This window comes from Sparus aurata, chromosome 15 (assembly GCF_900880675.1).
Source record: "Sparus aurata chromosome 15, fSpaAur1.1, whole genome shotgun sequence".
Taxonomy (NCBI): Eukaryota; Metazoa; Chordata; class Actinopteri; order Spariformes; family Sparidae; genus Sparus; species Sparus aurata.
Window position 1 is genome coordinate 8,632,188 of NC_044201.1, and position 15,198 is coordinate 8,647,385.

Below are 15,198 nucleotides of genomic sequence, written 5' to 3' on the forward strand. Positions count from 1 at the left end.
CTGTTCAATCCATACTCGAAACAACTGCCGTTAGCTAGTTAGCCCAGTTAGCCCAGCATCTAGTGGTTGAGACAGGGAGGTCAGATTGTTGTTGTTTACACCACTTGCACAGGAATGTTGGATAGCGATGGGAGTGGATAGCAAGTTAGCATGCTAGCGTCAGTAGGCTATATCTGCAACACAATAGCTACATCTGTTCAGTAAAATCAAAATTGTTATTTCTTCATACTCTGTTGATAATTTGAGATTATCTTTGAATGTTTTCAATTTTAAAAAGCATGCCTTAAAAAGCTGCCACAATGTCATGTTGTTGGTTTTTTCTGGTAATTTTTTTCCATGAAAAAAAAAAGAAAAAGATCTACTTAATCAGATTTAGTGTTAATGAATAAAAGACTTCAGACAATAAAGAGTGGGCCCTGTTTCTCGTCACAACATGTCCGCCTCTGGATACAATCGGCCCTCAGTGGATGAGGAGGAGGAGAAGAGCTTAAAGGAGCGCCGGGCCGCAGAGCACCGCTGCGGGGCAGCTCCAGCAGCTGTGTCCGCAGGCGTCATCGGCCTGAAACTCTATCCATCCTGCTCGCCCTGCCCACATCCCACATCCCGTGGGTAGAGCTCACTTTGCTGTGTGCCTCTCCACTTTGAACCGGACGAAAAGAAAAGAAAAGAAACGCATGCCCCAAAGCTTCGCCCTGCTTCCTTCACATCCGGAGCTTTAAACAACTAAAAGACTCTTCAAGACAAACACTGAGGGTTGAAACTGATTTCACGATAAGCTAGAAACCAGTTATTTTGGACTGAATTTCAGTAAATGTTTAAAAGGTTTCTGAATTCACAAGATCAAACTTGTAGGTGACTTTTCTTGAGAATCGCCACAACAACAGAGAAACGCGGAGTCTGAATGTGACTGATGCGCTCCGCGTTTCCAAACAACTGGGCGGTTGCATGGCAATGCGCAGCGATGAGAAAGTAACAAAGCCATAAATAAAACGGGACACTCACTTGTCCAAGACAAAATAGAGGTCGAAGGCGCCCTGACAGGACCTCTCCTCCTCCTCCTCCTCCTGTTGCTCTCCTTTCACCGAGACACCGAGGAAGAAAATTCCCAGCAAAGCCACGGCGAGGAGGAACACGCGAGTCTGCATCCTCGCCATCTTTCCCGGGTCACTGTTCACTGCTCCAGCTCTGTGACTAAACTAAAGATCTTCACATTTTCGATCTATCGTCGGTTTTTCTGAGTCGTCTGTGCTTCGTTGCTCGGTGTGCTCTCCCCGCAGGCTGGACGCATTCAGAGAACAGGAGTCCTGCTCGGTTCAAGCCGGGCTGGCTCTCCTTCTCTTTCAGCTGGGGAAGAAAAAAAAAAAAAAAAAAAAAAAAAGGCAGTGAAGCAGGACAGGATGGAGGAGAGGAGCGACACCCGAGGAGAAACACAAAACTTCACTTTTACACAGGAAAGGGGGTGGAAAAAAGTCTCCATGAGAAGTAGTGAGCAGTTTCAGGTTGGGATTATGCACAATCTCATAAAATAGGTCCAACTGTTGAAACAATGTAATAGTTTGTTTCTACAGATCAGAAATCACGTTTAATAATCCAACTTATGATCAATTAAAACAAAAATATCCGAGTCTTTAAACGCAACAAATGAAAAATAAATAACAGAGGAGCTGCAGCAACAGTGATGGGCCTGAAATCAGACCGACCCACTAAAGGATGTGGTGCTGAAAGGTTTGCAAAGAGCTCCTGATGCTGTTACCAAACTTTCCTGTACAGTGTAATGCAATAAACCACTGCAACTGGAGGAAATGTTTTCTAACAAATCTTCTAATAATAATATTTTCTAAACATTTTCAGTCTGCAGGCGTCTGGAGTGCGCCAGCGCAGCCTCTCATGCGCTCCCCTCTTCCTCATTAGACGAAAAAGTTGGCTCGATAACCACCAGGACATTTCACCAAACCAAAGCTCTGATGCAGAATAATCCATTAAATGCTCATTAGACAGAAACATTTAGTTGATGAATTATGCATCATGCCCGGTGGCAAACCCGGACCACCCTGCATCACACCACATAACAGCGGCCAATTTTACAATTTCCCATTGCGCACACTCACCCACTCGTGTACCTCTTATATGTAATGTTTCCACAGAGCAAAGACTGTCTCTGAACCCCACATAGCGTGAATACAGTCTTTTATAAGTGGCGTCAAAGTGGTTTATCTGACGAGGTTGCAGGCTGGCACGGACGTGTGTGGGGGTCTTGTCGTGCAGACTGCGCTCCAACTAATCTGGTGGGTTTCAGGTGATTTTGGTGAGCTGGGTGTGATTGTGCCATCTGAGACTGAGATTTCAAACGCTCACACTGTCTAAAAGATGGAACTGCCACTCTTGTTTCCACAGTGTGTCCACATCAGTCTGCGCCGGATGAGCATAACGACCCCCAGGATCTGCATTACTGGCCAAATCATCGCCCGCCCCCCCTCCTCTTCTTCAGTCCCGACTGTAAATCACACAGGAGGATTAGCCAAGGGGACCACGTTCAAAGCGTGTGTGAGCGCGCGTCTGTGTGTGTGTGTGCGCCGGCGAGCGCGCACGTGTTTACATCAATGCGCCACGCTTCAGTGCGCTCTCTGAAGGGGATAAGTGGGAGTGGGAGAGAGGAGAGGGACGACAGCACGGAGGAAGATTCAGTCGGATAAGTGAGCAGGAATCGAGAGGGCATCGTCGCCGAGCTCCACCGCACCTGCTGCAACTTGCTGCCACGAGCATCCTCGTCGATGTCCGGCGGGTGAGTCGACGCTATTAATGAGCTTCTCCTCCTGTTGTCTTCACGGGGATGCGCGATCTCTCTCTCTCTCTCTCTCGCTCTCTCTCAAATGTTCTTATTTCTAACTAGGAAGACTGGCATTCACGGATTGGCACCGGATCATTCTGTCGTGACGCTGCGCGGTCCACCGTCAGCGTTTGTTAGAATAAAACAACCCCAAAGATCCACATCTTTTAAACTGACGAGAGAGAGGGGGAGAAATACAGTCACGTAATCTTCTTGCGTCCGTACTGTTCATACATTAGGGAGAAGAAGAAGAAAAAAAACCATACTGAACTTATCGTGCGCACAGAGGAGGCAGTTGGCTCCACGGCAGATGGGGAGACAAAAGGAGAAACCGAGTGAAAAACTGAGACAAAGGACGTTAGAAATCATTTTGCCTCGACACCGGCTGCGCCTGCTTCACGGTTCTGACGCGTCGTTTGAGCAGAAAGAAGAGAAAATATTTGTTGTACATTTTTATTTTTCATTTTTTTCGTCCGAGACAGCCAATCGCGTGTCTGGGCATCTCAATCCAAAACGGCTGACCACGTCTGGCCACTAAAACCTGTATTTTATTTCACCAATCACAAACTGTGCGCGCTACATTTCGGTGGTTGACTCAAACAAATAATTAAACGTGCAGGCTTTCAGTTGATTTTTATCTAAATCACTTACAGATCAGGTCAGGCCTTGTGTTTTTACCTTTATCGTAAATAATAAAAACTACACCATACTTCACCTGCTCTTTAACTAATAATCTCTGCTGTATTTTATTTTATTTTTTGCAGTTTAACGATGGATCACGCTTTCCTGCCTCGGTCCATCTGGACCGGTGACAGTAAATTCCTCCAGCATCCGGCCGATCTCTACACCAGTGTGGTCGTTACGCGCAGCATCCCCGCGGGCACGTGCTTCGGTCCATGTCTGCTCCAAAACACTTTCTACGACACGATCGCCTTCATAGCGCAGAAGTCCTGCGACAAGGCGGCGAAATCCTACGTGTTCAGGGTGAGTTGTGCAGTCTGGTGGCTCGTTATTGACTTGTACATTTCAAAGACATCTATGAAGACCTTGGGTTTGGGCCAGAAGCCAGAAGCCTGCTGTTTTCACTAGATTGTTTTGTTATTTTAATGACTGTATCCACAGATTTGATGCACCTTATCTTTATCTTATATGACTGTAGTTTACCCTGTCCTGGGTATCAAAGGGGACTAATGTTAAAAAACGTGGATTAGTTGATTTAACCGATTAAATCCGCTTACAACACCAAACTATGATTATTTGAGGGAATTCCAAACGTGTAGAGAAGATAAAAAATGACAGTGTGATCATTTTGGGATTAAAGTCTCGATGCCTCGTGTCAACAGGTGGACCCCGAGGCCATGCGTAATTCCGCGCTGGTGCTGTCCTGGCTGCGGCTCGTGCAGGCTGCGCGCAACGGAGAGGAGCAGAACACAGAGGCCTTCCTGAAAGCGGGCCAGCTGTATGTGCGGACCATCCGAGACATCCGGCAGGAGGAAGAGCTGCTGGTGTGGTACGACCAGGAGCTGTCTCACCTGCTGGGATTCACGGACATGAGGAGAGGGAGAAGTGAAGGTGAGGAAACGGTGTGGAGAGCGAGTGCACGGTCAGGAGACAGCGTGTTAAACACGGGACTGCACTAGACGAGGCCCCTCTGCTTTATCTTCTGATTAAAAGTGCATCATATTGAGTATTTTATTGTAGAATGTACCATTATCTTAGCAGGTTTTGGTTGTTTATTTTCGGATTTTTCTCTATTTCAGAGTTGAGATGTGGAAGATGTAACCAGGTCTTCAAGAACGAGTACCCTTTCCTGGCCCACTGCCGATTCCTGTGTACCCAGGTGAAGAGTGACACCTGGAGCCGCGAGGCGTACGAGCACAAGCACGTGGAAATTAAGAGGCAGCATCGAGTGACGGATTTCCACAACATCGCCAGAGATCTGGAGCACAAGAAACCTGGCAACAGCGAGGACGCGGAGATTTACCCGAAGAGAAGGAAATGCGAGGAAACTCTTTATCCCAGAGGGCGCAAAACGGTTCTGCTGGAAAAAACCAACATTTCCAATGATGACAACATCACGCAGCTGAGTAAAGGCTACGACCAGGCGGCGGGAGACGCGCCCCCCTCCGCGGGGAAACTTAAGGCTGATAAGATAAAGCCGGATCATTTGGGATGTAAGAGTGATTTCGCGGAAGCCAAGGGGACTTTTACGCACGCCAGAGAGATGGACGCGCGGTCGGAGGCGGGTGAGAGCTCTGGCGTGCGCTCGCTCAGCAGCAGCAGCAGCGCGTTTTCTCTGGTCCTGTCTGGCAGCCAGGGCGAGCAGAAAAGCGCTTTCTGCAGGCCGAGTAAAAGAACTTCTCCCATCGACCCCCAGGCGCATCTCAGCAGCGCTCCGACAGCCCCCTCTAGCCGCCTAGAGGAGATGACCGACGCCTTTAGCTCCAGGACTATTATGGGATACAACAACCTGATGGCGTCCAACATCCTGAGCGGCGACCTACCGGCCGTGCCCTCCCCGGTTGCGCTGAACAACGCGTTCCATTACGCGCCGGAGCACTGGTCCAGGAACATCGGCGTGCAGCTGCAGAGCACGTCCTCCCTCACCATCCTGCCGCCGACGTTCACCTCATTCGGCGTGTCGGTGCAGAACTGGTGCGCCAAGTGCAACCTGTCCTTCCGCATGACCTCCGACCTCGTCTTCCACATGCGCTCTCACCACAAGAAGGAGTTCGCGGCGGAGTCCCAGGTGAGGAGGAGGAGGGAGGAGAAGCTCACCTGCCCGATCTGCCACGAGTACTTCCGAGAGCGGCACCACCTGTCCAGACACATGACCTCTCACAACTGAGACGCGAAGGGACAAAGAAACAAACTCTATTTATTTCCTGAAACCGACGCGCGTATTTAACAGGTGTCGCCTCCAGATCCACGGTGAATGTAGGTAGCTGTAAAGAAAACTAAAAAAAATATAGCAAACCGGACACACGTGGCCATCGCTGCATGTCCACTAGATGACGATAGAGGTGCGTGTAAGCTGATCCCAGTGCAGTTTGTCGTCTTATGTTCTGTCGATGATTTGTTTTGTGCCTTACGGAGCTCCGGAGGGGTGAAAAAAAAAAAAAAAAGACTTGGAGAGATCTCGAGGACAGCTCATGATTGTCACACATGTCTCGACGGCTTTTTTATTTTATTTTTTAATTTATCAGCTTGTTCTTTTGCTCTGATTTGTACGAGAGGCGTGGATCGAGTGTGTTTGCACATTCGTTTTGAAATCTTAAAAAAAAAAAAAAAATGATGAGAATGAAACAGACGTGTCGAGTATTTCTTTTCTTTTTGGTTCAGCTCATCAGAGAGGGTGTGGGTTTGTGTCCGCTCCAACAGGCGGCGACTGAGGCCAACAATTCTTTTTTTCATATTATTCAGTTTAAAGAATGACTGTCTGGCTTGTGTGATCAGACAAAGAAAGGGAACGCAGCAGTGAATGAATCCGGATTAAACATGTTGAGCGGCATATTCTGACATTTAAAAAGCTGAACCCAGCAAATGTTCAACATTTACGTTTGAAAAGTGAACTGCAACAGATGTTCTTTCTGGAGAAATTTTAATCCGAAGAGAAAGATATTTCTTTTATGCCTTACCAAACTAAATGAACAAACTCATCGTTTTCATGACTGGATAAACTGAATAAACAAACTGACCTTAACTCAATTTCACACTGTTTTACTTTGTTTATACGTGGCGGACCCTGCCACCTTTCCCGCTCCAAACAGTATTCCTGGTACCTAATTTCCCTCTGAGGACTGCTTGTTTATTTGGTCGTGGAAACAGATTAGTGTTATCATCTCATTCATTTTGTAAATATTCAAATTGAGTGTGAAAGTCTTCTCTAAAACTACACAGGGCCCTTTTAATAGACTTATCCTTGCAGCTTTATTTATATTTTTGGTCCAACATAACATTTGAAAACAAGCAAAAAAAAAGCGAAAAAAAAATATATCCAATTTCCACGCAAAAGAGAAATCAAGTCCTGCTTTTAAAAAAAACAAAAACAAAACCGTTTCATGTTTATCATTAATCTGCAGCCCTGGATGGAGTTCACATACTGTAAGCTTTGAATTTTGTGATTTTATGATTCCTCTACGGCCCCCGTTCAGGTCAGATGGACATAAATAGCCATCTCTGTTGCAGGTAAATGAGGCGGGAAGGAGGCACGAGGTTCATGGGAAAGTCAAGCCTCGACCCCGCTCGGTCGCTCTGTAACGTAAGCAGGGACGTAAAAAACCCGGCCACACTGCTCTTATCTACTTTTATCCGGGGAACAGATTTTATCTTCCCACCGCAAACTGATTCGACTGTCAGAGGGAGTTCATTTATACTTTTGGGGAGAATTTTTGTCACGCTTTGCTTCGATCTACGAGACAAGAAACCTGCACACAAACTCACTCAAAAGTTGGCTACGAGAACAAACACACTGCCACACTGGGTTTTAAAGTCTGACTTTAATCTTTAGGTTGCTAAATTTATATTGTTTCCAGTGTTTAAACAAATGACTTTTCGTCTCAATAAAAGTTCTAAAACTTCTCTGGAAACCTCGATTTCCTTAAGGAAAAATACGATTTTGAAGTAAAACACCCAGAGGCCCGCGTGATTAAATGGGTGATTAAGAAGCACAGTGTCACTCTATTAAAGCCATGTCCTAATGGACACGACTATTAGTTCTCAGAGCTCGGTAACCGTGTGCAGAAAGGGCCATTTCAGCCCAGACACAGAAAATCCTCTGTTGTCTAATAATGGCTGTTCTGCTCTCCTTTAATTGAACAGTCATCATGTGGAAAAACAAATATTGTTCTTGGTTCCCCGCTTGGCTCGTTTTCGTCTTGGCTTTTAGGCGCTGGGCTCTGAACACGAGCCGAGACTAGTGTGGTTTTCTCGGCTGGAACTGACCGTTGTAAGTACTCTCCTGTGACTGTGATTGCGGTTGACATGGGGTTCACTTTGTAATAGCAGACTGTGGGTCCGGACTGTAAAAGGAATCAGTCAGGAAATGAGAAAAAAGAAAAAAGAAAAAAAAAAAGAACCTGGATGTGTTCATTACAATTGAGCCAGCACTACTTTGAAGCAAAAACGTCTATTAATGTAAACATGATTTATAATAAGCCAAATTGCAGTCATTATCGTGGTTTAAATGGAGGTTATAGGGGGGCGTTGGTGAAAAGGCTGGTTGTTGCTGAACATTTCCACTTGTTCGCAACGGAGAAAAGTGAATCATGCATTTGGTATTTCAGACATTTTCTCTCTCCCCCTCATCTGTCTCTCTCCGTCATCCTCTGTTGTGTGGATTAAACATAATCTCTTTCGGGCTGTGATACTGCTTATCATCCGGCATCATCCAGCCCAGACGCCAGATCACAGTGGAACAGCAGCAGCGCACACTGTCAGTGAGCGCTCAGCTGCAGGTCACACCGTCCCTCACTGTCCTGAAATAGGGTTTATCACATTTTATTACCGTCACAAAATAAAACACTTGAAACAAAATGCATGTCGTTGTTCAGTTCCGCAGAGATGTGACCCCTCTCGAACATTTGAAAGAATATCCTCTCATAAGCACTCTGGTTTCTGGCCTGATGTCAAGCTGCCCATCCAAAAAAACATGCTAATGAACAAACTCATTGAACTGAAAGCTGGCGTTTCAAAATATAAATAAGGCATGTGTTGGCCAAAAATGCCCAAAGGAAATTGTCCAGTCGACCTTTTTATTCCTTATGGACTCTGGTGATGTTTTTTTTTTTTTTTTATAATATAGGCTACATAAGCGCTCTGCCTCCACTCTCAAAGGAAAAGCTCACCCGAAAAAGAAAACTCAGTCATTATCTACTTAACTCCCTTGCGATTGGGAAGTAGGGTGAAGTTTCGTCGTCAACAAAGTGTTTCTGGAGCTTCACAGCAAAAAACAGCGTTGCAGCTTTCTTCTGAACAACTGAAGTAGATGGGGACTTGTTTTAAAACGCTAAAAACAAATTAAATGGCTCCAAAAGTCTCATTTTCACAGCTGAGTTCAGATGCTTTTAGCTTAGTGGTTACAGTGAAGATTTCATCTTAAAAAATAGTATAAATGAATGAATCAGCACATCAATTTGGGATCTGGGGGGGCCTCTGGAGACTTTGATTATGCCGGACAAGTTGTATGGAGCCATTTTAGATTTTTTTACATTTTAAAACAAGTCCCCATCTACTTCAGTTTTGCAGGAGAATGCTGCAACACAATTTTGCTGTGAAGCTCCAGAAATGTTGTGTCATGTGAACAGACTTTCCATCAGCATGGAGGGGAGTTAGACAGTGAATGAAATGCATCCTTTAAACTAAGGTAAAATGATAAGATATGCTTTTTTAAAATAATACCGTCTGTTTAGCTACGCAAAGTATTTACCCTCCTTGAAAGTTTTCATGTTTTATTCGTCTTTCAACATTGAATCTGTGGAGATTTAATGTCACACTGATCAGTGGAAAATACATTTTATGATGCTTAAGTGAAAGCATCTTCACTAATTGATTACAAATATAAAATACGAAATACATGTTTGCAAAGACACACCCAACACAAAATTGGTTTCAGAAGTCACAGAATTAGTTAAATGGAGATCAAATGTGCATCGTCAATTGATTCTACCGCAATAAATATATCTTCATCTTGAAAGTCCAAATTTTGTTGAGTTGATGTCATATTCGTTTGATTTGATGATAAAACAACTTCCTAAAGGGGCAAATACTTTTTATAGTCTGTGGACAGGAGGGGTGGCACAGTTGTTTTTTAGATGAGCCATGCAGAACTGCGAGCCAAAAGACTGAAAGCATTATTCTTAACTGCAATAAAGAGCCTTAATCTTTTGTGCCTATCCCCCTGAAGTCCTCGCTAAATGTCTCTGCTTTTGAGACAAAATGACTGTCCAGTCTTGGCAAACTTCAGAGCATTCTGTGGTTGCAAACAGATGTGGTATCTGTGCCAGCTTTTTTTTTTTTTTTTTTCTTCTGGCTCAAAGCAAAAAAGGCACCACAGAGTAATGACTTGATAATCAAAAGGTTTCTCCCTGTCATTTCACTGTCAGTCTGACACGCTGTTTAGGCCCCGCACGGGTCACCTTCCTCCTCGCGTGAATAAAAGTGACAAGAGGTTTGAGTTAAAGCGGGCGAGGTCTTCTGTCTGTAATCATCCGCTTAAGGAAAAAAGGGCCGTTGAGGAGGATGTGTGCGCGTTTGAGGGACGAGGGGGTGGAAAAGGGGAAGTGCGCCGTGTTTTGAAGTTCAAGTGGCTGACGTCCTAATAGGTGCGCGCCCGCTTCCTCCATCAACCATTAACCCACGGCCACTGCATCAGTCACGTTATTTGCTGGACAACAGACGTCTGGGCCTTTGGTGTGGGGTAATAATGGGTTCAAGGGGCTTTAGGGGAATGTTGGCTATCTTTGAGTGGAACGTTCCTGCTTTTGTATGAAGTTATTTTGGAACAGTGGTGCCCTTTAAGGTTTGTTATGACAAAAAAAAAAAAAAAAAAGTCCCCCACCCGCTCCTGCCCCCGCGAGAATCAAGCGTTGTCGGCAGTAATGACCAAGAACAACACAAAGCGTATGAAACAATAATATTCCAGCAAGGGTGTCGGATTAAATTATTTTTTCTTTTAATTCTAATTTATAGACGGCTACCTTTTCATAATTTAAACAATACACATGTACAAAACACCATCTCATCTAGAATATAGCAATACATGTCCTAGTAACCGTGACAAATTGTTTTTTAACCGGGATTCACATTCAAAATAGAAAAATATTTCTGGTTTCAATATAACATTCTTGAAGTGTTATGACGGGGCTGGGTGGGTGAAAATGAATTCCAGATGCTCTCCGCAATCCATTGGATGTTTCCTTTTTTAAGATACACGGGGCAAGAATGTACAATAACCTTTCCTGTCGTGCAAACAAATTAACGTTGCATGTATGTACAATGTGGCGGGGCGATTAGTTTAAAAGTAAGAACAGCTGCGCGCGGTATGTAAAAAATGTACAAGTATGTTTCATAATAATCTCTGGCATCTGTACGTGACTGTGTAAGCTGCCCCGATGACACATTGATAATAATAAAGTCTTTTATTTATAGCCTTCGTGTCCAAAGAAAACATGAACACAAACTCGCTGGGAGCTGTTCGAAAAAAGCGAGCGCCGAGATAAAAGGGAAAGCAAGTCCCCGTCCGTAAAAATCCTCAATATTATCTCAAACACAGAATCAAAACAGAGCGGGCTTCGTGGACATGTGGAGCCGTGACTTTCCATGTGCGACTCGCTAAGGCAGACGCCAGACAATGTGTCTCTTCGAGTTCTCTGCCGCGGGACAGAAGAGATGGAAGTGATTTGTCTACATCCTATGTTCCTCGAGGAATACCGGCGTCCAGAGTGTTTCTCGGTCTCGAGAAACCACTCGACAAACAGAGGTATGCTTCTGTCTCCATTAGTCCTGTTTTTTTGTTTCTCTCCACATGTTGTGTCCTCGGTGTGTGTTGCCCTCCCCGCCCTATCTGCAGGAGCAGGACTGGACGGACATGTTGGGGTAAATCTTCAGCACTGGGTTCCTGGATTCGTCGTGGTAGAGCACGGCCAGGGGGCTCATCTTCTCTGGGACGCAGCAGGGCTCGGGGACCCCAGGGATGATCCCGACGGCTCGGACTATGCTCTGGATGGTGGCGTGGTTGGACGGCCTCGCCACCTGGGAGAAAATCAACACAAAAGCGAAATGAAGAACACACTATACTCAGTATAACTTGGTAATGCCATTTTGGAACCAAATGACTGACTTAGATGTTTGCGCTCCTACCTTGGGCATGGGAAATCCACACGTGCCGGCGCAGTAGTAGGCGTCAAAGGCCTTGGGTGCTATGACCCACTCGCTCCAGCCAATGTCTGCAAAATCCACTCGGAGGTTCCTCCTGGAGCAGCCTCTGTGCTGGTTGTCGCCCCACTGCCTCCTCCAGGCCTTACGCATGGTTTGTTCATCAAAACTCAGAACAGGTGACTGAGAGTTTGCGTTCCCCTTGTGCTTTTTTCCATCCCTTCCCTCACTCCTCCGCTCATGCTTCCGCCCCTCGCTGACGGTCTGCATGCGACTGTCTTTGAGTTTTTTGACGGTCGAGTCCTCGGGTTTGAGCCCCTGTGATGTTCCTTCACCTTCTTTAAGAACGTCCTTATCTCTGCCTTGCTCTGCTCCTTCTTCTTCCTGGATCTTTCTCTTCTTTTCCTTCTTTCCGGATCGCGGCTTGGGTTTGAGTGCCAGGTACCAAGTGCTCTCCCAAAGGTCGTCCTTCCTGTATCCATCAGGCCTGTAGTCGACCTCAGGCAGCTCATTGTTCTGAATGGGGTCAGAGAGCAGAGTTGCTTCCCTTCTCACGCGTCCTTTTGACTCTGGTGACGAGATGGGTCTGTGCAGGAGCTGAGAGGAATGTGAAGGCTCGCCTCCCTCGCTGAACGGGTCATATCTCTGAAGGCTTGCAGCCACGCTGTTGGGCTCTGCCAAGGCTTGGTCATCAGCATACAGTAACAGGTAGGGCAGGCTGCCAGCAGGCAGCGCCTCCTTCGATTTCCTCTGGTACTGCTGCCCTAAGTCCAACTCCACTGACACCAGGAGATGACCCTTGTCCCGTGCCTCCCTGATGACCTGGGTCACATCTTTCATCTGCCACACCCCTCTCCTGTGGGGGTGGAAGGTCACATTGCCTAGAAGTGACCCCGTTGACCCCGATCTGACCTCTGACCCAGAGGAGTCAGAACGAAGGAGCAGGCTGATGGACGGAGGAGAAGGGTGGACAACTGAGGAACGACAGGACGGGCTTTTGAAGCGTTTGCAGAACCAGGGCTTTTGATGAGGGTGCCGATCGAGCAGGAAGTGGAGCGAGGCAGAGAGGACGACCTCGGAGTCCTGGAGGGTTGTGAGGTTAAGTCTGTACATCGTCCTGTGGTCAGAAGAGTCTGCAAAGACAATCAGTCAGTGTCACACAGGCAGGTGAACAATCTGGCAATTAAACCTCTGATTCATCTACATAATGATCTTTGTAAAACCAAAATGTACTTAAAATGTTTGCAGCTGATCCCTGACATAAAAGTTGATTAGACATGGAAGCAATTTGGCAATTTTGTGGTTCACAGGTGCTTTGAGGTTCTTGTGCGAAAGGGATAATTTAGTTATAGAAATGTTTCTCGTTCTGTGGCTTTGAACCAGGAGTTAAACCTTATTTGACTTTCTCGATTATCTATCGCTAATCTCAGAGTAAGAAAAGGCCAAAAGATGAACACTCTGATAATAAAGTCCAATGTGAAAGGTGGGAAGGAGAGGGATTTGGTAAAAAGGCATCAAATTGCACCGCGAGCACTCCTGCTGCGGCTCAAATCTTAAGCAGTGGGACCGTTAAACACCTCTCCTTGTTTTGCGTTACACGGCTGAGCTGTAGTGGCTGCTGGGACGCCTTGGTCAGACTGCAGAAGGTGCCCTTAAGAGGAACCAGACTCTGGGGATCCAGCTGGCAGGGGTGGAGGGGGGGGGTGGGGGGTGGGGTGGGCAGAGAGCTACATATTCATGATGAACATTAACTTCAACAGCAGAGTTATTGTTCATTGTGTAAGAGTTCAGCGGAAGTATGGACTGACTCAAGAGATATACATTACCTCGGATTCAGCCTGCATATGGAAATGCTTACCCTCAGTTTCTTTTAAAGCTTCCCCTTAAGCCTAATACAGCCAGCGCTGTCTGCCCGGACACCAAGACATAATCAACTGTTTTAACAGATCTTATATTGTTGTGAAAACTCTCTCACATCCCTCCTTGGATTACACCCAGACTCTGCAGTAAAAATACGCACGTGTTATGGTATGCCATCTGAGAACGGTGCGGGATATAACATGTCTGTGAGTTGTGTTTTTAAAAACAGCATCAGACGGAGAGGGACGACTGTGCTTTAAGCCCCCCCTGACTCCGGGACGTGGAGTCACACATGTCCCGGAGCCACAGCGGGAACACAGACAGCCGCCGCAGTGACCCTCCTGCAGGCTGAGGCTTCACTGTACTGAAGCCGGGCATTCTCAGCGCATCAGGCGCGCCGGTCTGCGGTAATTGATCAGAAGGCGCACAGCTGCTGCCACAGAACACAGAGAGCCCACAGCGTCCTGAAATCATTTAAATGCATTCTCAGACTGTTCCAAAACAACCCTACCTATTTAGAGCCGAGCCACGCTGCCACATGGAGTTTGGACTTTTAATAACCATCCGTGGAGAGGATCAGGGGAGCTTTATGGTCGCTTCTTACATTTATTTTCTGCCTTTCACGTCAGATGCCTTGCGCACTTGTGGAACGCAAAGCTGCCCTGTCTGTTTATTTCTACAAGGAAATCTAAATGGATGTATTTTACCGCGTCACCTATCAATTGCGCGCTGAACGCGCGTTCACACACCTTGGCTGGCTCTGAAACTCCTGACGGTGTTTCCCTCTCTGAGGCGCTTCTCGCTGTTGCATCTCTCGTACAGTTTGGACATGTGCTGGGAGAGCGTGTCCTGATCCAGGCCGCCTGAGAAGGAGTCCGACGAGGACTGGAGGATGCCGCGGTCCTGTGCGCTCCCAGAGCTCCCTTTCATGGTCCTAACTGATGCTGCACCCAGGAAACAGCTGGACATCAACAGGAGCAGGTGCGAGGAAATCATACTCAGAGCTGCCATTTAAGTGCTGAAATGGGAAAAAAGAAAAATCAAACTCCGAGAGGCGAGCAGTTTGGAAAAAAAATGCGGTCCACGACTATCCAAGGTGGGCTTTAAAGACGCGCCAAAACAATCCAGACTGAAGCGGCTGTGCGTAAACGTTCCACCTCTCCTCTCACTTCCCGCTTCGTGCTCGGTGAGCCGTCTCGCTCCCTCTGTGTCAGGACGTGGATGCTGAATGTCCGGGCAACAGTTGGAGCTGCTACTTTTACACTCGCGTCTGTGACCGCCAGAGGCTTGAGGGGGTTATGCTGGAGCAGAGAGAGGTGCTGACGTATACTCCTGTCAGCCAACGAGGTCTCTGCAGAGCGCGCAGCCAGAAGTGGAGGTCATGATGCTGACCCTCCTTCACTCTTTGATGATGATGATGATGATGATGCTGATGTCTTCCTTATGTTGTTCTCATAACACCGATCCAGTGGCTTTGGCACGGTGTTTTCAGAGCAGCACTCATTAGTTAAAGCCGCTGTTGAAACTCAACAAACTGTGATTTTTTCTTTTTTCTTTGCAGGCGAAGTAATTCTACCTCACAGTTTCCAGCTCACCACATTATTTCCAGTAACTGGACTTGACATGCTCTCAGTCAC

The 15,198-nt window shown here is 46.5% G+C and overlaps 3 protein-coding genes across 3 annotated transcripts in view; 1 reads left to right on the plus strand and 2 right to left on the minus strand.

The window, feature by feature from the left end:
- antxr1d (ANTXR cell adhesion molecule 1d) overlaps positions 1–5,349 on the minus strand; it is a 31,463-nt gene extending 26,114 nt beyond the window's left edge. The window contains exons 1-2 of the mRNA XM_030441170.1: positions 5,332–5,349; positions 1,003–1,344 (exon numbers count right to left, since the gene is read on the minus strand). Of these exons, the coding sequence (XP_030297030.1) occupies positions 1,003–1,154 (152 nt within the window). The 5' untranslated portion in view covers positions 1,155–1,344; positions 5,332–5,349. The remainder of the gene's footprint in view (positions 1–1,002; positions 1,345–5,331) is intronic.
- On the plus strand, positions 2,204–6,535 carry znf488 (zinc finger protein 488). Its single transcript, XM_030441171.1, has 5 exons — positions 2,204–2,285; positions 2,395–2,782; positions 3,592–3,811; positions 4,171–4,399; positions 4,588–6,535. Exons 2-5 carry the CDS (start codon positions 2,772–2,774, stop codon positions 5,673–5,675), a joined length of 1,548 nt encoding a protein of 515 aa, XP_030297031.1. The 5' UTR covers positions 2,204–2,285; positions 2,395–2,771; the 3' UTR covers positions 5,676–6,535.
- Positions 6,536–10,482: 3,947 nt separating this feature from the next.
- Positions 10,483–14,840, minus strand: gdf10a (growth differentiation factor 10a). The gene is made up of 3 exons (XM_030441045.1): positions 14,311–14,840; positions 11,687–12,834; positions 10,483–11,578 (listed from the first exon to the last, which is right to left on the minus strand). Exons 1-3 carry the CDS (start codon positions 14,570–14,572, stop codon positions 11,387–11,389), a joined length of 1,602 nt encoding a protein of 533 aa, XP_030296905.1. The 5' UTR covers positions 14,573–14,840; the 3' UTR covers positions 10,483–11,386.
- Between the last annotated feature and the right edge of the window lie 358 nt (positions 14,841–15,198).

Excerpts from the sequence above, each read along its gene's own strand:
- znf488 (XM_030441171.1), top strand. Across the intron at positions 3,812-4,170 it reads CGAAATCCTACGTGTTCAGG|GTGGACCCCGAGGCCATGCG; the intron begins GTGAGTTGTGCA and ends TCGTGTCAACAG. Across the intron at positions 4,400-4,587 it reads GAGGAGAGGGAGAAGTGAAG|AGTTGAGATGTGGAAGATGT; the intron begins GTGAGGAAACGG and ends TCTCTATTTCAG.
- gdf10a (XM_030441045.1), bottom strand. The coding sequence starts at position 14,572 with ATGGCAGCTCTGAGTATGATTTCCTCGCACCTGCTCCTGTTGATGTCC. Across the intron at positions 12,835-14,310 it reads GAGTTTCAGAGCCAGCCAAG|ACTCTTCTGACCACAGGACG; the intron begins GTGTGTGAACGC and ends TTGTCTTTGCAG. Across the intron at positions 11,579-11,686 it reads GTGGATTTCCCATGCCCAAG|GTGGCGAGGCCGTCCAACCA; the intron begins GTAGGAGCGCAA and ends ATTTTCTCCCAG.